Source organism: Symphalangus syndactylus, chromosome 1 (assembly GCF_028878055.3).
Source record: "Symphalangus syndactylus isolate Jambi chromosome 1, NHGRI_mSymSyn1-v2.1_pri, whole genome shotgun sequence".
In the NCBI taxonomy this organism is placed as follows: Eukaryota; Metazoa; Chordata; class Mammalia; order Primates; family Hylobatidae; genus Symphalangus; species Symphalangus syndactylus.
The window spans coordinates 89,474,299-89,498,604 of NC_072423.2; the positions used below are offsets into that span (position 1 = coordinate 89,474,299).

Sequence of the window (24,306 nt, forward strand, 5' to 3'; positions counted from 1 at the left end):
CAAGGGAAATCAGGCAAAGTAAGGGGACTGAAAGTGGTTACAATGGAGACACAGGCAGAACCTCGGAGGGCATATAGACCTGAGTGATGAGATGAGCTGGGAATGCTGAGATCAGGGAGAGGACATTCCTGGCAGGGGGAGGAGCAGGGGCGGAGGCCCTGAGGCAGGAATGAGATTGATTTCAGACTGATGGGAGAGTGAAGGAGATGGAGTTGGAGAGGCTGGCAGGGCTTGAGGGCATAGATCATAGGGTTTGGAATTAATCCAAGGGAAATGGGAGCTCACCAGAGAGTTTTAGGTGTAGAAGGATGTGATTTAATTTGCCCTTAATGCATATACAATTACTTAAGAATTCTTTACATCAATTCCTTTTTTTCTTCTTTTTTTAAACAAAGATATGGAACGCTTCACGAATTCACGTGTCATACCCGTACAGGGGTCATTCTAATCTTCTCTATATCATTCCAGTTTTAGTATATGTACTGCCAAATCTTGCACCCACTCCTTTTTTTTTGAGACTGAGTTTTGCTCTTATTGCTCAGGCTGGAGTGCAATGGTGCCATCTTGGCTTACTGCAACCTCTGCCTCCCGGGTTCAAGTGATTCTCCTGCCTCAGCCTCCCAAGTAGCTGGGATTAAAGGCATGCACCGCTATTGCCTGGCTAATTTTTGTATTTTTAGTAGAGACGGGGTTTCGCCATGTTAGCCAGGCTGGTCTCAAACTCCTGGCCTCAGGTGATTCGCCCGTCTCGGCCTCCCAGAGTGTTGGGATTACAGGTATGAGCCACTGCACCCGGCCACCCTCTCCTTTTTTAAACTTAAGTTTATTTGAACTTAGAAATCTTCTATCACTATCACGTATCTCAAACCAATACTACTTAAGTAAATAGAATATATCTATATAAACAAATAAAACACTGAAAACAAAAGTGTCATTAAATAGCCTGCCGTCCAAGCCTGAGCTGTCTCTCCATTCGTTAAAAAGTGTTAGGTGGCTAGGCACAGTGGCTGATGCCTGTCATGCCGGCACTTTGGGAGGCCAATACAGGCAGGTTGCTTGAGCCCAGGAGTTCAAGAGCATCCTGGGCAACATTGCAAGTCCCCATCTCTGCAAAAATAAAATTTTAAAAAAAGTGTTAGGTGTTAAAGACTGAGTAGCAGCACAATGAGACTTTCTCCTTAATGCAGTCAGGACAGAAAAATTGGAAAAGGAATAATTTGTTTACTGCATGATTCAATTCCATTTAATCTTATATGTTAAGTTGTCTTTCTGACTCAGACCTGATTTGAGAAGCGTTTTGCTAACTCGTGGAAGGATTTGACAGGCCCAGCCCACCCATTTAACCATGGAGAAACTGAAGCCTTGGAACAGGGCAAGGACTTACCCAAGGTCCTGATAATGGCTGCTCTCCATTCTACTCACCCTCGGTATCACTCCCACCCAATGCTAGCTGAAAATTCAGATGTGATGTAAACATTAGTCATCCTTATTGTAAAAACGTTATAACAACCACATTAAAAGGAATGCAAAGAGAGAAAAGAAGTCTCAGCCAGCACCTTCTCACAACACGACTGTTCGTTCTTGAAGGAGGAAGTTTTTGAGTCTGTGGAGCGTCATGGGCCTTCAGTCTCACCAGCAGGAAGGTGGGTGTGCTGATGGGCGCCGGGCTGGTGTTGATCCACACTTGTCAGGTGGCTCAGAGACCAGCCTCGACTCCAGGCTCCACCATTTCCGTCATGACCTTGGGCAAGTTCCCAAAGCTCTCTGAGGTAAAATGGGTGTGGCCATGTCACTCTTCAGCTTTTGCGCTCTAGGTAGATGCTAAAGCCTTTCCTGAAGATCTCTATGGAACTTTTAGTCACCTGCGTATGTGGGGGCTGCCTCAGCCCTAACCGTGTCAACATAGTGTTGAAATTCAGTTCCAAGAAACACTTGTGGGTTTGTAGACTCTACGGCATCTGGAAGTGAAAGAGGGACACATCTCTCCCTCTCACGGGTTCCTTCCCCCGCTCTCAAGGCCCCTAATCCAGAATGCCCTAGAAGCTCTTCTCAGCTCCCACCTTCTGCCCTGGAGGCAGCTTTTATTGCAGGTACACCTGTGGTTTAGTTTCCTAGAATTGCTGCAACAAACTGAGTGGCCAGGGCAACAGAAATGTATTGTCTCTCCCTGGCGCCGTGGCGAACACCTGTAATCCCTGCACTTTGGGAGGCTGAAGCGGGCAGATCACCTGAGGTCAGGAGTTCAAGACCAGCCTGGCCAACATGGTGAAATCCTGTCTCTACCAAAAATACAAAAATTAGTCGGGTGAGGTGGCATGTGCCTGTAATCCCAGCTACTCAGGAGGCTTAGGCAGGGGAATCGCTTGAACCTGGGAGGCAGAGGTTGCAGTGAGCCGAGATGTCATCACTGCGCTCCAGCCTGGGCAACAGTGCGAGACTCCATCTCAAAACAAAACAAAACAAAACAAAACGAAAAAACCCAGAAATGTATTGTCTCACAGTTCTGGAGGCTCAAAGTCCAAGATCAAGGAGTCAGTGGGACTGGTTCCTTCTGAGGGTGGAAGAGAGAAACTGTTCTCTTCTGAGCTGCTGGTGGCTTGCTGGCAATCTTGGGCATTTCTTGACTTATAGAAACATTGCCCCAATCTCCACCTTATCTTAAAATGGTGTTCTCCTTATGTGCATGTGCCTGTGTCCAAATTTCCCCCTTCTGTGAGGACAACAGTCATATTGAATTGGGGCCTGCCCTGATGGCCTCATGCTAACTTGATTGCCTCTATAAAGACCCTATTTCCAAATAAGGTCACATTCTGGGGTACTGGAAATTAGGACTGTTTTAAGAGGAGGGGAACAATTCAACAACTCATAGCCATGTATGTAGTGTGTGTAGGGCATGTGTGTGTACATGTATGTATGTGTGTGTGGTGTGTGTGTATAGTGTGGGGGGTATGGAGAAAGAGGTGGGTCACTGCCCTACTTAATCTCTCCTCCTAGCCCACTCATCCTCTGGAGAGATGCAAGTTAGATCTCTCAGGTTATTTGGCAAAGGCCTGGAAAGAGGTATCTTTCCATCGATTTCTTACCCCTGAGAACTCCTACTCATCCTCTAAAACGCTTCCCAATTGTCCCCTGTTCCTTGGAGTCAGTTATTCCCTCCTAACTCTGTTTTTTTTCCAGCGTACTTTGTTCCAAGTCCGAGGATAGCATTTATAACTGATCATAATCAACTACGAGTGCATCTGTATCCTCCATCGGGGCATGGGGCCTGGCCCAGAGCCTAGCTGAGAGAATGGAATGAATGAGTGGCATCTCCCTGACTAAGGGTTAAGATAAATGGGAACGCAGAAGGACTTTGAGCCACCTCAGGAGCATCCTATAAGTGACTTGTGGAGAGGAGTAGGGGACAATCGTATGGGCTGATAGCTGAGAGTATGAGATCAGATGTAGAGAGACCGGAAGTCTGGCTCCACCTCTTAGTAACTGTGGCCTTGGGCAAGTCATTTCATGCTGCGGAGCCTCAGTTTTCTCATCTGGAAAACTGAGCCTTCACAGGCTCCTCATGGAGATGAATAAGAGTGTGCGTACTGTGTACATAAAGCTGGGGCACACGGTGGGCATTCAGATGTTACCTTCCTTCCAGGGAACCCATATTTTTTTCCTGAATTTGAATTCCTGAATCCAGTGGGACTCTGAGCCACATAGATCCACGTGGCCATTGGCCACTGTCAGCCCCCAGCTGTTAAGGACACAAGGTAGCCACAAAGCATCAGTCTGAACATCCCTGGTGCCTCCCCCAGCTTCTCTTTGAACCTGGATTTATTTATAGAGAGGAGGTGAGTGGTAGGTGAGGAGGGGGCTGTTGTTAGGACATGGATGGGCACAGGACATGTATCTGGTGAGCGTAGCTGCCAGGGCCAGTCCCTGACGCCCCAAGGAGACTTTCTGGTCCCAGCCCAGCCTACACTCCCACCTGCTCGGGAGAGGCTGTGTTTCCTTCCAAGGATGGATGCCGATGATGTCTGATGGCTTCTGGATGTCTGATCTCAAGGGGGCTTTCTCTTAGGGGGCTTCAGGCCACCCTGGAAAGGTCTCAGCATCACCCCCCAGAGCCGGGAGGATTTTCATCCCTTGCCCACACACAAGCTTTATTCACCCTAAAACTGCTTCTGCTGCAGCTCTGGGAGACCTAGAACCAGGGCCCCTCCTGAAAGCCAGTGGGTGGGGGCAGGCCCCCTGGAAAATCGCTGAGAGCTCAGCAGTTTCAGCCTTCACTCCCCTCCTCCAGCCTGCAGAAACCTAGCCCAGCCTTTGCACAGAGGGCCATGCTCTGGGGAATTCTATTCTTGAATTTCATACCTTGAGTGTCTAGCCTGGCCCACCAGCTTCTGACCCACCTCCAGGAGTTTGCTGGAGCTGTGCCCTCTCCCTAGAATGCCTTCTTAACTCTTGCTACTTGTTGAGGGCACCTGAAGAGTAGAAAGAGTGAATCTGGGGAACAAATTCAAATTTGGATTTGAATTCTGGCTCTATCAATGCCAGGCTATGTGACCGTGGGCTAGGAACTTAATTTCTCTGAGCCTCTTTGTCTGTAAAATGGGTTTCATAACAGCATCTCCTCACAAGGTAGCCATGAGGCAATGTCTGTAAAGCACTCGGCACAGAGGAAGTCCTCAGGAAATGTGGATCTGCTCCCCTTGCCTCAGTAAAATGCTCCTTGACCTTCAAGTCCTGGCCCAAAGGGCACCTCCCCGGCAATACCTTCCTGGACTCACTCACCAGCCCCACCACTTGCAGAGCAGCCCTGTCCCTCCTCCAGGTTCCTCGAGCATGTCTCCTGCCTCTGCACCTACCTCAAAGAGACAAGATTCAAGTCAGCTCTTAATACCTGGCCTCCAGGCTGGACCACGGGCTCTATTACCTTTACTTTCCAGGCAGAGCACAGCATGGCTCAAGAAATGCTGGGGGAGGTGAAGTGAGCTCTAGGGACTTCCATTAATAATAAGAGTAACTAGAATTTGTTGAGCATTCCTAGCACACCCTGAGGTGTTTATCCGAGCCCAGGAGACCCTCTTTCTGGGTTCAAATCCCTGCTCTGCCTCTTAGGGGCTCTATTGTCCCAGAAAGTTCCTTGTCTCTTGAATCCTACATTTCCCCACCTGCACGGTAGTGATAATAACAGTGCTTACTTCAGAGCATCGTTGTTAAGGAGATTCAATAATTTAAAACTATAAAAACCCATGGCTTTCTTACCCAGAGAAGGGCACAAGAATCACTGGCAGTGTGCATTGATATGACTCGGACAATTTACAAAGGTTTTTCATATATGCTTTTATTTTAAACTTTTTTGTTTTATTTTATTTTACTAAAATTGTATTTGGTAAAAATAGTACAGAATCTAGAAAATACAAAAAAAAAGAAAAATTTAAAAATTTACCAATAGCTACCTTCAAAGATAACTGTTGTTACTAGCCTCTTGTAGAATCTTCCAGACATTTTGTCAGAGAGGAATAGTGCAAACACACAGAAATGCACTGAGAATGAGGTTTGTTTATTTGTTTGTTTGTTTTTGAGATGGAGTCTCGCTCTGTCACCCAGGCTGGAGTGCAGTGGTGCAATCTTGGCTCACTGCGACCTCTTCCTCCTGGGTTCAAGTGATTCTCCTGCCTCAGCCTCCCGAGTAGCTGGGACTACAGGCACACACCACCACACCCAGCTAATTTTTATATTTTCAGTAGACGCGGGGTTTCACCATGTTGGTCACGCTGGTCTTGAACTCCTGACCTCAAGGGATCCACTTGCCTTGGCCTTCCAAAGTGCTGGGATTACAGGCGTGAGCCACCACAACTGGACTGAGAATGTTTTAATGAACCCAATGCGTCCTCACCACCCAGACTTAGAAAATCTTTACACTTTTGCCATATTTGCTCAGATCTATATTAATAAGAAAGAAAAGCATACAGATACTGTTGAAATAATTCTTATCCTTTCCTCCCTAGAACACACACTCCAAAGTGTGGTGTGTGTACCCTTTTCTCCCACATTTTTATACTCCTATTACACAAAAAATGTCTCCATACACAATGGATGGTGTTGAGACATGTACTATATTTTATATAAATTGTACCCTACTGGACATATTGTTCTGCAACTTATTATACTTTTCTTCTTGTTTTCAAAATCTAACCAAGTGGATAGATATGCATCTAGTTCATTCCTTCAACGGAATAATCCAGCCTATGATACAATACAGTCTGTTTATTTCTAGCTGATGGATGGTTAGATTACTTCTAATTTTCTTCTGTTACGAACAGTTCTGCAGAAAATATCCCTGCACACATCTGCATGTGAACAATTTTTTCTATAATTTATACAAAAGGGTATAGCTTTCAGATCAAGGTATGAGCCTCCTGAAATCTATGAGGTATCATCAGCCATTTCCTTTTCTTTCTTTCTTTCTTTTCTTTTCTTTTTCTTTTTTTTTTTTTTTTTTTGAGACAGAGTTTCGCTCTTGTTTCCCAGGCTGGAGTGCAATGGCTCAATCTCGGCTCACCACAACCTCCACCTCCTGGGTTCAAGCCATTCTCCTGCCTCAGCCTCTCTAGTAGCTGGGATTGCAGGCATGCGCCACCATGCCTGGCTAATTGTTTTGTATTTTTAGTAGAGACAGGGCTTCTCCATGTTGGTCAGGCTGGTCTTGAACTCCCCACCTCAGGTGATGCGCCCGCCCCGGCCTCCCAAAGTACTGGGATTACAGGTGTGAGCCCCACGTTTGGCCTCATCAGCCATTTTTCTATGCACTATATCCATAAGGCTATGATCATCCTGAATATGTTGTTTTTCATCTGTTTTTTCCATCTACGATACATATATGCACACATATTCATCTTTCACGTATTTGCAGGTATAGTCATTGATTCCACAAGATCTTGGGCATTTGCCGTGGGCCAGGTATTGGGGGTTTTTTTGGTAATCTTTCCTTAGCCCTGTGAGATTTTCGTTTCATTTTGTTTTCATTTTAGAGGTGGAATCTCACCCTGTTGCCCAGGCTGGAGTGCAGTGATGATCATAGCTCACTGCAACCTCGAACTCCTGGGCTCAAGTGATCCTCCTGCCTCAGCCTCCTCAGTAACTAGAATTACAAGCATGTGTCCAGCTAATTTATTTATTTATTTATTCATATATATATATATGAGAGAAAGAGAGAGAGAGAAAGGGTCTCACTCTGTCGCCCAGGCCGGAGTGCAGTAGCACCATCTTGCCTCACTGCAGCCTCAAACTCCTCGGCCCAAGTGATCCAACCTCAGCCTCTCGACTAGCTGGGACCACAGGTGCGCACCACCATGCCCAGCTAATTTTTTGCATTTTGGTAGAGACAAGGTTTTGCCTTGTTGCCTAAGCTTGTCTCAAATTCCTGTGCTCAAGCAATCCACCCCTTGGCCTCCCAAAGTGCTGGGATTACAGCGTGAGCCACAGCACCCAGGCTCATTTCTTATTTTTAAATTTATTTTGTAGAGATAGGGTCTCACTATGTTGCCCAGGCTGTTCTCAAACTCCTGGCCTCAAGCGATCCTCCTGCCTCAGCCATTGAAAGTGCTGGGATTATAAGCGTGGACCACTGTGCCCAGCTTGTAAGGCTTTTTTCTTTTTTTTTATAACTATGAGGTGAGGGAGGCAAGTGGGGCATATGAAGAGATTCGCCCAAGGTCACACTATAGTAAGGAGGAAGCTGGGTTTCTAACCCAGGCGTGTTTAATTTCAATCCAGTGTTCTTTCTGATGCCTGTGATGTGGTAGGTGGTTTTTTCCCACCCAAGACCTACTGAATGGGAATTCTAAAAGACGGACCTGAGAGCCGGGCGCCATGGCTCACACCTGTAATCCCAGCACTTTGGGAGGCCAAGGCGAGCAGACCACCTGAGGTCAGGAGTTCAAGACCAGCCTGGCCAACATGTCTCTACTAAAAATACAAAAATTAGCTCGGCAAGGTGACGTGCACCTGTAATCCCAGCTATTAGGGGGACCGAGGCCGGAGAATCGCTAGAACTTGGGAGGCAGAAGTTGCAGTGAACCAAGATCGCACCACTACACTCCAGCCTCGGCGACAGAGTGAGACTCCGTCTCCAAAAATAAAAAAATTAAAACAAATTAAAATTAAAGTAAATAAATAAAAGAGGCACCTGACCATTCTGCTCCTCCTCTCAGTGGTCTAAAGTCTGGCGGGGGATCAAGAAGATGGGGCTGGTGACATGCCAGTGTTTCTGGCCTGCTGTGCTCTCTTGGAGCCAAATCCCTACTCTTATCCCTTGGGATTTTACTGAGCTGCTTGCAACCCTCCATGAGACCTTCTCATTTTACCACCTGGTACCTGGAAAGAAGGCACGGTCTGGCATGGGAGCCTGAGCCAGCCTTGGAGCCAGGACCCCAGGAGCCTTTTCTTTTAGAGGAACTCCTGTTACCACAGCAACTACAGCCCACATCTCCTTTCTAGGAACACTGGTTGTTTGCAGAGCCGGGGAAGGATGCAGCCAAGTTGTGAGTCTGCAGCAGCTCAGATAAGGTTCACAAGAAAGGCGAGGAGTGAGGAGGAGAGAATGCAGCCTTCAGAGAACCAGAATCACCCCCTTGCAGAAAAGAAGGCTAAGTAGCTGTCAGAGTCATCTTTCTGCCTGGGATGGAATGTAGAATCAATAACCATCTGCCGTCTCATAGCTACCAAGGGCCAAATGAGAGAAAAGGGATGAAAGCCTCAGGATGGAGGATAATAGCAGCAACAGCTGCCATATACCGCATCCTGTGCGTTTTACGTAGATCACCCACCCGTGCACCCTTCTTCTGTTTGGCTCATTTATCATGCCCAGTGCCAGGTTAAAGATGAAACCTAGCTGGGCTCAGAGACTTTCCCTAGGTCACACAGCCAGTGATCAGCAGAGATGGGTTTAGATCACTGTTCTATCTGTCCCCAGAGTCCCTGCCTAAGTCATGAAAGACGAATTTCCTGAGAATGGAGGCTGTTACCCAGATGAGTTGGTGCCTGGGATCTCCTGCTCCCTCGATCATCCCGCTCACACTCATCTCCCTCATATCATAGCTGCCCCAGTTCCCAGCATATGCAACAAGTTCAGCAGATGTTCATGGAACTGAATGCAGGCTGGCAACAGACTCATTTCTCAGCTTTCAGGAGAACGTGGCTCACGCCCTCTCACTTTCTTGGGAGAGGAGGGGGAGTCCCAGCGATTGAACATACCTCAAAGCCTATTAAGTCGTGTTGATCTTATCTTTAAGTTTTTTACAGAGGAGAGTAGGAAGCGTTGTCTTTTACTTCCCCTTGGATTTGGTGACAGAGAGGAGGGGAGATGAAACCTGGGCATGCATGGAAGGTATCACGCAGGTGAACATCATCTGTCCTGTGACATGGGGGCAAAAGAAAGGTAAAAAGGCTGAATTTCTGGCCGGGCGCGGTGGCTCACGCCTGTAATCCCAGCACTTTGGGAGGCCGAGGCAGGCAGATTGCTTGAGCTCAGGAGTTTGCGACCAGCCTGGGCAACACGGTGAAACCCCGTCTCTAGTAAAATACAAAAAATTAGCCAGGCATGGTGGCGTGCACCTGTAGTCCCAGCTACTCAGGAGGCTGAGGCAGGAGAATGGCTTGAACCTGGGAGGCGGAGGTTGCAGTAAGCCGAGATAGTGCCACTGCAGTCCAGCCTGGGCAACAGAGTGAGACTCGTCCCCTCCCCAACCCCGCTGCCAAAAAAAAAAGGCTGAATTTCTTTGACCTGAGTGGCTGCAGTCCTCTGGGGCTGGGACTCTTTGAGCCTTTACTTCCATCTGTCTCTGTCAAGTGAGCAAATTGTTTTATTTGTGTCCCCAAGCCCTGCTGTGGTATAACCGGGGAGTGTGAAAACAAACCAAAATCCTGTAACATAATACCAAATAATACTCACTCTCTTTCTCTTTCTCAAGAAAATGAAAGCACATGAGCCATGTTCTCCTGAAAGCTGAGAAATGAGTTTATTACCGATCTATGTTCCATTTCATTAACATTTGCTGAACTTGGATCCACGTGCTAGGAACTGGGACAGGTATTCGGGAGATAAGTGTACGTGTAAAATAATACCAAAGCACCAAACTGCTGACTTTCCTTTGGGCGCCAGGGGAGAGAAGTCACTCTAGCCTTCCTGGCCTTGGAGAGCCAAGTGGGTATAAGCTGGTCTAGTCACTGCAGTCAGTCACCTCTGCAGGCTAGGACAGCACTGTGTGACTGAGCCTGTGACAGCTTCAGTTTCTTGACAAAGTAAACTCAGCCCAACCAGGTGTCACAGCCTCTCCAAGTCCAAGTCCAAGTCCCCTCAAAGGTTGAACACATTTATCCCCTCCCAATTGAATTATATTACTTGTATGAGCCAGCACATGCGTCTTTCTTTTTCTTTCTTTTCTTTTTTTTTTTGAAATGAAGTCTTGCTCTGTCACCCAGGCTAGAATGCAGTGCTGCAACCTCCCCCTCCCGGGTTCAAGCGATTCTCCTACCTCAGCCTCTGGAGTAGCTGGGACTACAGGCATGCACCACCACACCCAGCTAATTTTTGTATTTTTAGTAGAGACTGGATTTCGCCATGTTGGCCAGGCTGATCTCGAATTCCTGACCTCAGCTAGTCCACCCACCTCAGCCTCCCAAAGTGCTGGGATTACGGACATAAGCCACCAGGCCCAGCCAGCATCTTTCTAATTTTAATGGAATTACAGGCATTCCCTTCTTTCTAGTTGTTTTATTAATTGCTCACCATTAACAATACCAAGGGCATTTCTAAAAAGAAAATAGTTAGGACAGTTCCAGCACCCTCTCACTCAGAGGTTCCTCCCCTAAATTCATTGGCCCTCCTCTTCCAATTGGCCGATGCATCCTCAGGCCCTAGACAGTGCTGAATCGAGCCCCATATTTGAGAGCCAGTGGGGAAGGGGTGGGGGCAGTGCGAGGTGAGACTATTAAGTCTCATCTTTTCCCTGCTGTGAGGGCTGTGGGATGACACAAGCCACCCAGGATCCGCTGCCCTGGAGAAGGAAGGTTTCCTAGTTGTTGCTTATCTTTGGAGTCCGGGGTCTTTTGGGAAGTGAGTTCCTGGATCTTGGGTTCTGAGTTGTGTCACCACTGCGGGGGAAGGGTGGGTTATCATTTCTAAACTCAGTGCTTGTTGACACTTGCAGAGGAGAAAGAAGTTTGGAAAGCCTCCAGGGTTGTCAAAACTTCCTGCCTCTCGCCCTTGGCATGATCACCAAAGCAGAAATCAGGATGTTGGATTCCAACCTTGGGGAGTGGCGTGGTTAAGAATGTGGTCTCTGCAAGCAGACAGCCTGGGTTCGATTCCCAGCTTGGCCATTTTCTAGCCGTGTAATCTTAGGCAAGTTACTAAACCTCTCTGTGCCTCAGTTTCCCCATCTCGTGGTCTTGCTTTGATAATTAAATCATACTGAATAAATGTCAGCCATTACTGCTGAGCTGTGCCAGATTTGTGAAGGGTGCTCGACGTGCCTTGGGGCTTCCCCTTTCCATATCAGAGCAGTGGGAAGCATCACAACATCCTTCCCTTATCCCCCTGCACTCTGGACCCCAGATGCCCGAGATAGGTAGCTGCCCCCATCAGTGTGGGTTGGGAGTAGAAAACTAGGAGTCCATCTGGCTGCTTCTCAAACCTGCAAACCAGGAATCCCAGTCCAGCTGCCCGGCCACTGGGCGAGGGGCAGGTGAGTGTTTCTGGACAGCTCCCTGAACCGGTCCTGCTCCACTTGAACACCTGGAGTCTGAGCCAGGGCCTCGGGAGGTGGGCCAATCAGGGTTCACGTAGCATTTGTCATCACTGCTGGGGACAAAAGGCCAGTCTTCATACACAAGATGCACAGTGGTCTGCAGGTCAGCAGGGAGCATGCCTCTCCCAAGGTTCAGGGACACTAGTCACAAAGGCCTGGTGCCAGTCTTGCAGAGGGGCACACCCTGCCCTGTCCTGGCAGTGCTCCGGAGCAGCAGTTGGGCTATCCGGGAGATCACTGCGCTGCACTGGGGGCCTGACCTCCCCGTGGGCCTTGGGGATACTCTTCCCTTGGGCCTCAGATTTTGCAATATTTCTGACAAAATACTTGCTGACAAAAAGCCTTCTGAGAGAAGCATTATTAACTCCAGTTCCTGGATGACAGTCTAAGGTTCAGACTGGCAAAGTGACTGGCCAAAGGTCACTCCACTAATAAAGAACAGAGCTGGACTCCAGCCCAAGCCTTTGAATGCAAGGCCTTGCAAGGTACATAGGTACCTTCCCCCCATACAGCACTGTCTGATGTCAGTATGTGAGCCACATTTATAATTTTAAATTTTTTGCTGGGCATGGTGGCTTATGCCTGTAATCCCAGCACTTTGGGAGGCCAAAGCAGGTGGATCACCTGAGGTCAGAAGTTCAAGACCAGCCTGGCCAACATGGTGAAACCCCATCTCTACTAAAAATATAAGAAAAGTAGCCAGGCATGGTGGTGTGTGCCTACAGTCCCAGCTACTCAGGAGGCTGAGGCAGGAGAATCGCTTGAACCCGGGAGATGGAGGTTGCAATGAGCCCAAGATCATACCACTGCCCTCCAGCCTGGGCGATAGAGCGAGACTCCGTCTCAAAAATAAATAAATAAAATAAAATAAAAATAATAAATAAATTTTTAGCAGCTGCATTTTTTCTAAAACGTAAAAAGAAACAGATGAAATTACTTTAATAATATATGTGATTTAACTGAATATATCCAAAATATCATTTCTACATGACATCAATAAAAAAATTCTTAATAAGATACTTTCCATTCTTTATTCTTACCAAGTCTTTGAAACACAACCTGTACTTCACACTTAAAGCATGTCTCAATTTGGACCCTCAAGTTTCACCAGAAACATTCAATCTGTATTTAGATTTCATACTAGTTACAACTGAAAAAGGAGAATCACATATCTAACTTACTCCAGCCATTTGAAAAGGTTTTCCAATGATTGAATTGATTATGTCTTTAAAATTAAAGGGAAAACATTTTGTAAATTAAATAGAAATGAATTGAAATAAATAAAATGAAATTTTGAGTTTCTCATTGGCACGAACCCTGTTTCAAGTGCTCAGTAGCCACACGTGGCTGGTGGCTATTGTACTGGACAGCACAGCACCATATGATTTTCCCTCCGAGCGGGACTGAGTGATCTCTAAGCCCTTCAAATGTATGTTCCTCCCCTGCGTTTATACAGATGAGTGCTTTGTGTACCATGGGCCCACTTCCGTGATGATAAACGGACGGCGTAGGACAGATTTCCCATCTATATTGACAGCATACTGAAAACAGTACACTGTAGTAGTTAAAAGGGTGATTTCTAGAGCCAGACTGTCCAGGTTCAAATTTTGCTTTGATTACTGACCAGCTGGGTGACCTTGGGTGATTTACTTAAGCTCTCTATGTCCCAGTTTTCTCAGTGATGACACTGGGATGATGATATTAATAGTATGCACCTCACAGGGTAGTTGTAAGGATTTGCTAGTACATGTAATGCACACAGATAACAGCTATCGTCTATGGGGCATACAGAAAGTGCTCAAGAGATGTTGCCTTTCATTACGTATTTTATCTAATTATAATCAAAGAATGTAAGGACTGGACGAGATCAAAATCTCATCAATCTGTCATTATGCAAGTGAGAAAACGGGGCCAGAAAGTGAAAGAACTCGTCCAAGGTCATGTAGCAAGTTAATGATAGAAATCAACCGTCATCTCCTGACGCCCAGTCCAGTGACCCCCTCCACTGTGCCCCCAACAATGCTGACATTTTCCGGAGAAGAAACACCCTGACCTGCCAGCCGCATGAGCTCTTCAATTCTTCCCTGGGAATGAGTATGGCTTTAGCTGACGTGGCCACACTGTCTGCCCAGGTGCTCTCTGCAGGCTCAGTGGAGCAGGGTGACTGGGTAGCCAGTATTAAAGCTCATTGTATTAGTACTTCAAGCTAACCCACATGTCCCCCCAGGGAAAAAAGCCCTGTGTATTTATTTGGGGACCTTTAATTTTTATTTGATATAGAACATTTGAAAACATTAGAACAACACAAGGCAGAAAGAAAACAGGAAAGCAGGCCAGGCACAGTGGCTCAAGCCTGTAATCCTAGCACTTTGGGAGGCCAAGGCGAGTGGATCATCTGAGGTCAGGAGTTCACGACCAGCCTGGCCAACATGGTGAAACCCAGTCTCTACTAATATATATAAATTAGGTGGGCATGGTGGCACATGCCTGTAGTCCCAGCTACTTGGGAGGCTGAGGCAGGAGAATTGCTTGAACTCAAGAGGCAGAGGTTGCAGTGAGTTGAGATGGCACCACTGCACTCCAGCCTGGGTGACAGAGCAAGATAGAAAGAAAGGAAAGAAAGAGCAAGAAGGAAGGAAGGAAGGAAGGAAGGAAGGAAGGAAGGAAGGAAGGAAGGAAAACTTATTAATATCATGTGGGCATGTGTTTTCTTTTCCTATAGTAGAGATTAAATTTAATTTATTGATATTCTTTTAGCATCTCTCCTGGGCAAGGCACTGTGCAAGGTGCTGGATAAAAGGGGGTGATGCTTAGAATCTAGTGAGTCAATGGATGTCAAACAGTTCATGACCAGGATAGCTATGTAATTAAATGTGGCTGGGCTCACATGAAAAAAAATCTGAGGATGCAGTGAGAGGACAGAATGGGAAATTGAACTCGGGCTCTCTCTGCGTCCTGGAAAACCTTCAGAAGCTTAAAACCTGGCGAGGGGTGAGGACAGGGACTGAAGGGGAGAGCACAACCATATCTATAACATAACCCTGTATTCTGCTTCTGCCACTTAACATTATGGCATAAACTTACCCCCACATCATTAAATACTCCCTGTAAATTCTTTTTTGGCAAATGTTTTTAATGTGCTATATTTTTCTAACCAACCCCCCAAGCACTTTTAGACAATCCAGTTGTCTCCAATTTGAATTTTTTTGGTGGGTTTTTATTTGTTTGTTTTTATTGTGCTATCAGAAACAGCACAGGGTCGGGCTCCGTGGCTCACTCCTGTAATCCCAGCACTTTGGGAGCCTGAGGTGGGTGGATCACTTGAAGCCAGGCGTTCGAGATCAGCATGGCCAACATAGTGAAACCCCATCTCTACTAAAAATATAAAGAAAAAAAGTAGCCAGGCGTAGTGGCGGGCGCCTGTAACCCCAGCTACTCAGTAGCTGCGGCAGGAGAATCGCTTGAATCAGGAGGGTGGAGGTGGCAGTGAACGGAGATCGTGCCACTGCACTCCAGCTTGGGCAACAGAGGGAGAGTGAGACTCTATGGCAAAATAAAAATAAAAATAAAAAACCAGCACATCACAGCATTCTGGGGCTCCAATGGATGGAAAAGGAAATCTAGAACCATCTAGTTCCAAAGCATGGACTTTAGTCTCCAGGCAGTATGGTACTTGAGATAGTTTTCTTTAGGATAGGTTCCCAGATGTGGAATTACTGGATTGAAAGAGCTTGGTTTGCTGTTGTTGTTAAGGCTGTTGGCATCTGTGTTTGCAAACACTTTCTGTTGGGTTTTTTTTTAAACTATACTTCTAGCAGGTGACACATGCACCTGGCTGCACCACTCGTAGATTCCGCCTCCATGTTTCCATCGTCCCTTTCCACCCTGCCTCTGGCTCTGTACAGCCTCTCTTTCTCCATCATCCACTCCACTAGCATTCAGGATGCAACCGTGTTTTCCTCAGCACCTCTGACAGTGCCGGAGAACAGAGAGTAACCTCAGGTGTAGCTGGCGTTGACCTGACACTGGTCACTGGGCACGGCCAGGGCAGCATTCTGGGGAGTGCCTCGTTGTTCCTAAAAGTTTCGCACCAGGCTTGCTCTGACACTGGGCTGGCCAGTGGGAGGCTCAGCTTTCCCTCGATGTCTATGTCTCCTTTCTCCACAAGTCCCTCACCTCTCAGATGCCCGTGGGACATCTCAGGGGCCTGGGTGACACAACAGGAGTCTCAGTGTCCCGTTTTCTCAGATTCCAGGCAACGAGGCTCTTTCGTGCCTTCATTCTTCCTGTGCTAACAGTCTCCTCCGCAGCCCATTCCACTGGAGTCTTCTTCCGACTACCCCATCGGAGGTCCTGTCCCACTCGGGGACTTCTGCATGGAACTGGCCTGAAAAAGCCACCTGCTTCCTGGGCTGGGGTCGGCACTCCCAACCTCTTTCTTCTCCTATTCTCAAACCAGCCGCTCCCCTCCATCCCTTCCCTGTCTTGTTCCATCACTTCCAGAATTTGGGGCACAACTAGAGATGATTTTCAGGGGCACACAGTATAATTTCAGGTGGTGAATAAACTTAGCATTAAATAACACTGAATCACGTGGCAATAAAAGTTTAAATAATTATTATTTTGCAATGTTCTGTCATTCCTTCTGATTCTATCAGATAGTCTGATGATGACGTGTCTTTTTTTTTTTTTTTTTTTTGAGATGGAGTCTCGCTCTGTCGCCCAGGCTAGAGTGTAGTAGTGGCGTGATCTCGGCTCACTGCAACCTCTGCCTCCTGGGTTCAAGCGATTCTCTGCCTCAGCCTCCCGAGTAGCTGCAACTACAGGCACCCACCTGGCTAACTTTTGTATTTTTAGTAGAGACAGGGTTTCACCTTATTGGCCAGGTTGGTCTCGAACTCCGGACCTTGTGATCCATCCACCTCGGCCTCCCAAAGTGCTGCGATTACAGGCGTGAGCCACCGTGCCTGGCCAATGATGTGTCTTTTAACATCTCTAACTTGGCTTTATTTTTAGTATGCTTGTTTTTACAATTACCTTCTATTTTAGGCAAGTCATATACATCGTCCTTTTAGGTTTTAATAGCTTCTAATTTTTTTCATATCAATATACATACCTAATTTTACATACATAGAATCATATCATACATGATTTTTAAAGTACGGCCTTTTACCTTCATTGCTTGCTTTTCCTCCCCCTATCTTCCATGGCTGTGACTGTGTCCCACGACCAGCTGCATAATTTGCAGGGCCTGGTGCAAAATGGAGATGCAGGGTCTTTGGTTCAACAAATTATGAGGAATTTCAAGATGGCAACAGCAGAGGATTCAAGCAAGGGCCGGTTCCTTCTAAGCACGGGGCCCTGTGCACAGTCCACCAGCCCGTGGAGCTGGCCCTGCTTGGCCCCTTCCCCTGAAGCCCACTCTTTTCATTTTTCCATTTTGATCATCTGCTGTGTGTTCTCCCACACTTATCTTCATGTTCCTGTAATCATACCAGTTCACAGAGGGGTTTTTTTGGCCTTGTTTCACAAAAATTGTATCATATTACATTTTATTCTCTGCATCTTGCTTTTCCTACTCAACACAGCTTGGAAATCCTGCCAACCCATCTGGGTCTATTTCATTCTTTATAAAGGCTGCATAAGATGCCACCCTGTAAATGGACCATAATTGATTCAGCCGTTTCCCCTGTGAATGGGCATTCACTCTGTTTCTAACTTTTTGCCATTCAAAAATCTGCAGTGGACTGGGTGCGGTGGCTCATGCCTGTACTCCCAGCAGTTTGGGAGGCCGAGGCAGGCAGATCACTTGAGGTCAGGTGTTCAAGACCCAACCTGGCCAACATGGAGAAACTCCATCTCTACCAAAAATACAAAAAAATTAGCAGGGTGTGGTGGTGGGCGCCTGTAATCCCAGCAATTTGGGAGGCTGAGACAGGAGAATTGCTTGAACCCAGGAGGTGGAGGTTGCAGTGAGCCAAGATCACGCCACTGTACTCCAGCCTGGGTGACAGAGTGAGACACTGTCTCAAAAAAAAAAAAAAAAGAAAAAAAAATCTGCAGTGAACATTTTTATGTTCAGGTGTCTTTAATGATGTAAAAAAAAGCAAATTCACAGGAAAGGGTAAAGCTTTGCTCTTACTCTGTTTTGTGGTGCTGTAACAAAGTACCACAAAGTGAGTAATTTAAAATAAAAAGAAATTTATTTCTCATAGTTCTGCAGGCTGGGAAGTCCAAGATCTAGGGGCCACATCTGATGAGGGCCTTCTCTCTGCGTCATAACACAATGGAAGGCGTCACATGGCCAGAGAGTGCACGAGAGACAGAGCGAGGGACAGCTGAACTCTCACTTTTACAACAAAACCACTTCTGCAATAACCAACACACCCCTATGATAACAGCATTTAATCCGTTCATGAAGGCAGAATCCTCATGACCTAATCAACTCTTTTCTTTTTTTTTCTTTTCTTTTTTTTTTTTTGAGACACAGTGTTGCTCTGTTGGCCAGTCTGGAGGGCAGTGGCGCAATCTCAGCTCACTGCAACCTCTGCCTCCAGGCTCAAGCAATTCTCCTGCATCAGCCTCCTGAGTAGCTGGAATTACAGGTGTGTGCCACCACACTCGACTAATTTTTGTATTTGTAGTAAAGACAGGGTTTCACCATGTTGGCCGTGTCTCGAACTCCTGACCTCAGGTAATCCGCCCACCGTGGCCTCCCAAAGTGCTGGGCTTACAGGCGTGAGCCACCATGCCCAGCCCAAATCAATTCTTAAACATCCAACTTCTCAACACAGGTCATTGGGGGATTAAGTTTCCAACACATGAACTTTGGAACACATTCAAACCATAGCAGGCTCCTTTTCAAATAAATTTATTGCAGCAAAAAAGTGAACCAATTTAAAGAAAAGTGTGAGGCACAGGGCCAGGCAAAACTGGTAGCAATGGGCCGGGGCGCAGTGGCTCACACCTGTAAACCCAGCAATTTGGGAGTCTGAGATGGGCAGATCGCTTGAGCTCAGGAATTCGAGACCAGCCTGGGAAACATGGGAAAACCCCGTCTCTACAAAAAATATACAAAAATTAGCCAGCATTGTGGCGAGCGCCTGTAGTCCCAGCTACTCGGGAGACTGAGGCACGAGAATCACTTGAACCCAGGAGGTGAAGGTTGCAGTGAGCCGAGATGGTGCCACTGCACTCCAGCCTGGGCGACAGAGCGAGACTCTATCTCAAAACAAAAAAGGTGATAATGATGTCTGAGAAATGCTGATCTTGCATTCGGCCCTCTGTGAAATGAGGCCTGGATGGAAAGACGGTTCCAGGTAATTTCTGCTTTTGTTCCTGTAGCACAGAAGTCAGAGAACAGAGAAGCCAAGTTCCCTTCTTGGGATAGGGGGTGGGAGGATGCTTGACACAAAAATAAAGCCCTCGAGGTTATCTGCTTTCAACCAGCTGCCTTGGAGCTGGCAGCTGCTGCTCACTCATTCATTCAGTCAATCAACAAACACTGCCTTGGACACTGTGAGGGACACAGGGCTGACCCAGCCGTGGGCCCTGCCCTCTAGGGTTTTCTGATCTAGGAGAACACATTTTTGTCTTTATGCATTAGAAAGTGGTTTTCCAGACCCAGAGAGAGAGATGATACAGAGCAGAGCTAAAGCCCCCCCGCCCCACACACATCACATTCACACACGGTCATAATCACATATGCACACAGTCCCTCACACACACTCACATGCACACAGCTCACAGTCATACACACTGCAGCCATCATTCAATCCCACCTCCCCCAACCCATGTAGTAACATTGAAAACTACGCTGGAGCACTGGGACCGTTGCTGTGGGAACCGGGATTCTGAAATCCTAACTTGTGGGCATCTGAATTCTTGCGCTGAACATTCTAATACATCAGCCACAGAGTTTGTGCTCTGAATTTGGAGTCATTTCCCCTCCAGGGGCTCAGGCTGGGCAGACAGCCAGGGAGTTAGCGAGGACAGCAATTAGAGGGCTGATGACTTTCTGCCTGATGATGGAGAGGCCCACACGGTTTCCTGGAGAGGGCTGTCTGCCAGGGTGTGCACGTGCACACGCACAAGCTCAGGCTCAGGGGGTGGGTCCATGGAATCTGCTCAGGTGAAGCTCCAGGAATGTGTAGCGGTCATGTCCGAGTCTTCAGCCACTGTATCAGTCAGGCCAGGCTAGGCAAGGCTGTAGCAACAAGGACACCCCCAAATCTTCATGGTTTAACATGACAAGGGCTTACTCCTTACACAAAATCCAATCTGGGTCAACATCCCCTTCCCTCTTGCAGTTCCTCCGCAACCCAGGGCCTCTAATATCCCTCAACAGGGAAGACATAATTGGAAAAGGCTCACTGCCTCTTCCCTGCTTTGGCTCAAAAGTGGGCAGACGTCTTCTGCCTAGGTTTCAACCAGCCCAACCTAAGTGCAAGAGAAACCAGGAAATGCAGAGGAGTTCATAGGCAACCACAGCAGTCCCTGCCCCAGAGCCTCCCTTTGTGCTTTGCAAGCGCAAACATCCCAGCCCAGAGGGGAGGCAAGTCCTTGGAGACAGTTTAAATCCAGGCTCTGCAGCTTGCTCACTGGGTGGCCTCAGGCCACGCATCAGTCGGGGTCCCATGAGGAAACCTAGAATAGGAATTTAAAGGGGACTCATTTACAGAAGAACTATTTACAAAGGGTAATGCAGTAAGTAGAATCTAAGAGCAACTTCTGGCCAAAGGAGACACAACCAGGGAGTGGTCAGTGCGTCCGAGTAGGAGACAGTCAAGGAGAGGTCACCTTGAATAAGCAATGTCCTTCACATGAGGGACACAGCCTACCCGAGGGACCTCACAGGGAGGGGCCAGAGGAATAAGCGTCACATCTTCGCTCTCCTCACTTCTGCCTATCTCTGCTAAGGCTCCCCATTGGCTGAATCTGACAGAAGCCATAAGGCCCAGGAAGACAGGGGTTAATCCAAACAGGTCAGCCTCCCAGGGCAGAATGGATAGTAGCTCTGGTGGAATAAATGGACCTTATCTGGCAGGGACAACTGATTTTTGCTTTTGGAGCCTCCTTTTCCTAATCTGTAAAATAAGAATGCTAACACCTGCCTCATTGTGTTGTTGAAAGTAAATGGAATAGGCCGGATGCAGTGGCTCACGCCTGTAATCCCAGCACTTTGGGAGGCTGAGGCAGGCACATCACCTGAGGTTGGGAGTTTGAGACCAGCCTGACCAACATGGAGAAACCCTGTCTCTACTAAAAATACAAAATTAGCCAGGCGTGGTGGCGCATGCCTGTAATCCCAGCTACTCAGGAGGCTGAGACAGGAGAATTGCTTGAATCTGGGAGGCGGAGGTTGCGGTGAGCCGAGATCAAGCCATTGCACTCCAGTCTGGGCAACAAGAGCAAAATTCTGTCTCAAAAAAGAAAGAAAGAAGGAAAGAAAGTAAATGGAATAATATATGCAAATATGCAAATACCTGACCTTAGTGAATGCTAGTTTCTTAGTGTCTGAAAGCACTTTGCAATCCAGTGGTTCCCAGTCCAGGATGTGCCAATTATTCTAAAGTCTGATATGAAATTCTCAAACAAATTCTACAAACAAAATTTTCTTTTTCTAAGTCACTCCCATTTTCGAGCTTTTTCTATATGTCAAGTATTTCATAGTCTGTCTCATTTCAGTCTCACGATATTTTCCTAAGAATCGTTGCTGAAAAATTGGGACTGGCACAGAAAGATGAAGTCACCCATTCATGGTCACGAAGCCACTTTGTGTGTCTGGCCCCAATGCCCACTGCCTTTCCTCCCTGTTCTACTCCAATTTCTGAAGATGTGTGTGCAATGAATAGGTAAAGCAGAGGATCCTGAAATGCCAATGTTTGAGAACTTTCCCTACCTTGAAGGCAGGCAAATGCAAATGCACCCAAAGTTGAGGACCATGTCTTTTCCAAAGGCCTCATGTAGCCACCACAGGCTCCAGGAAGTGCCCCCTGCTCATCAGGGTGCTTCTGTGGCCTCTAGGCCTGAGCTCACTCACCCACCATGCTGCTGCTGGTTCATTTCAGGTCATCCGTCTCCAGCCCCATCTGACCAGCTCAACACCAGCAGTGCAGTGAGTGAGCTCTGGGAGCCAGGTGAGCAAACATTCCCTCTGGGAGTCCATGATCAGCGTTCTGTAGGTGGTCCCCCAGGGTAATAAAGAAGGGAAATGGACATTTAGGATACCAGGGAGGCTCCCTGACTTCAGACAACACTTCTTCCTGACCCATCACCTGAAGTTCCACTATCAATTCACTTTGAGATCGTAGAACTACCGTTTTTGAGAGGACACTGATAAGTCACATACAGGTGGGCAGGTATGCCTGGAGCATTTTAAGAGGATTTGTTAAGAACAGGCTAGAGTTCTTGGTGGGGGAGGCAGGGTCCTTGATTTACTCAACAGACATTTATTAAGGACCAACTGTATGCAAAGCTGCATGCTAGCACTGGGGGTACAATCCTGGGCTAAAAGGGGCAGGTGGTTCCCAAAGAAGGGGTTCTGGGGAAGTGAGGACCACCATCAGCTGAAGGAGCCCACATCAACCCCATGGCCAGACCCTTCGCAATCCTCCAAGGTTCCCTAGTCACTGTGACAGCCTCTAGGACAGTACCCTCAGAGGAGCAGAGGGGCCTTCAGGGGAAGCATGCGCCCACTGGACCAGGGCCCCTGAACTCAACAATTCTGCCTTTCTTTCACAAACAGGTGCCCCTGGAGACAGGAGCAAGTGAGGAGGGTTTCTGGGGGGCTGGACCCCTGGTTGTCTGTCACCCATCTTAACCTCTAGAGTCACTCCCGAGCCCCACCTTCGGCTGACTCTAAGGAGAACCACAGGGTCAGGCCTCAAGGTGGGCTCAGGGATGAGCCAGCCCGGCTCCATTTTGCAGATTGGAAAGCTGAGACCCAGAGCCAGGCAGGGCGTTGTCAAAGGTCACGCACAGAGTCAGTGGCAGAGCCTGGGCAACCCCCGGCCCAGGCCCCACCGGTCTCAGCTCTCTGGTCTGACACTTCCAGGGGAGCGGCTTCCGGTCCGCCTGACGAACGGGAGCAGCAGCTGTAGCGGGACGGTGGAGGTCCGGCTCGAGGCGTCCTGGGAGCCCGCGTGCGGGGCGCTCTGGGACAGCCGCGCCGCAGAGGCCGTGTGCCGAGCACTGGGCTGCGGCGGGGCGGAGGCCGCCTCCCAGCTCGCCCCGCCGACCCCCGAGCTGCCGCCCCCGCCGGCAGCCGGGAACACCAGCGCAGCTGCTAATGCCACTCTGGCCCGGGCGCCCGCCCTCCTGTGCAGCGGCGCCGAGTGGCGGCTCTGCGAGGTGGTGGAGCACGCGTGCCGCAGCGACGGGAGGCGGGCCCGTGTCACCTGTGCAGGTACGAGCGCACCCCCTACACGGGCCCCCACCTGCCCCACTCCTCAGGCCTTCAGCCACTGCCCCTGGCTCCAGCCCCCGGACCCAAGCCTCGCCCTCCAGACCTCCACCCCCACCGCCTACCAGTGCAAACGCACCGGGTTCCCACACCGGAGGACGACCTCGAGTCATTTCCAGATCTGAGCGTTTCCTCGGATCTGGCCTCCAGACTCCACCCCTACACTTGGTCCCTAGTCCCACCCCTGGGTTCCCAAAGCTAACCCGGTCTCTAACCCCACTTACTGGGCCCGCCGCTTCCCCGTCCCCGCCCGCCCTGGGTCTCTCCTCCCTTTTCTCCATATACATAAACATGCCCAGGTTCACAGGGTCCCTTAGCGCTGTGGCTCCCAGGCTCCCAAACCTGCCCTCCAGGCCCCGCCCACCAGGTCTCTGGTCCCTCCCACCAGCCTGCGGCTCTACCTAACCCATCTGCAGTCCTGGGAGGATTCCCAGTCTTGTCTACCCGGCTACAGCCCTCTCACTGGGTCCACAACAAGCTCACAACTCTCTGGCCAGTCCAACCATCACCCCAACCCTCCCTTCCTGGCCGGATGCCCCAGCGTCCACAACCCCCTCCCACCCCTAGAGAACCGCGCGCTGCGCCTGGTGGACGGTGGCGGCGCCTGCGCCGGCCGCGTGGAGATGCTGGAGCATGGCGAGTGGGGATCGGTGTGCGATGACACTTGGGACCTGGAGGACGCCCACGTGGTGTGCAGGCAACTGGGCTGCGGCTGGGCAGTCCAGGCCCTGCCCGGCTTGCACTTCACGCCCGGCCGCGGTCCTATCCACCGGGACCAGGTGAACTGCTCCGGGGCCGAAGCTTACCTGTGGGACTGCCCGGGGCTGCCAGGACAGCACTACTGCGGCCACAAAGAGGACGCGGGCGTGGTGTGCTCAGGTCAGTGGGCGGAGTCGCTGAAGCCCGGTCACCACCAACACTCACCATAGGCCTACTGGGCGCCAAGCCTGGAGTTAGTGTGGAGAGGTGGTCCCTGCCCTTGAGAGGTCGCAGTTCAGGAGGGGAGATGAGACTGAGACAAACACAATTCAGGAGAGAAAGTGG

The 24,306-nt window shown here is 48.8% G+C and overlaps 1 protein-coding gene and 1 non-coding gene across 8 annotated transcripts in view; one reads left to right on the plus strand and one right to left on the minus strand.

The window, feature by feature from the left end:
- CD6 (CD6 molecule) overlaps nt 1-24,306 on the plus strand; it is a 49,449-nt gene that overhangs the window by 13,418 nt on the left and 11,725 nt on the right. For all 7 annotated transcript variants that reach the window (XM_055277774.2, XM_055277689.2, XM_055278286.2 and 4 more), the window contains exons 2-4: nt 21,869-21,937; nt 22,855-23,205; nt 23,830-24,141. In XM_055277774.2, coding sequence (XP_055133749.2) covers nt 21,869-21,937; nt 22,855-23,205; nt 23,830-24,141 — 732 coding nt within the window. The remainder of the gene's footprint in view (nt 1-21,868; nt 21,938-22,854; nt 23,206-23,829; nt 24,142-24,306) is intronic.
- On the minus strand, nt 392-498 carry LOC129461262 (U6 spliceosomal RNA). Its single transcript, XR_008650441.1, has one exon. It is a non-coding gene; the product is annotated as a U6 spliceosomal RNA (small nuclear RNA).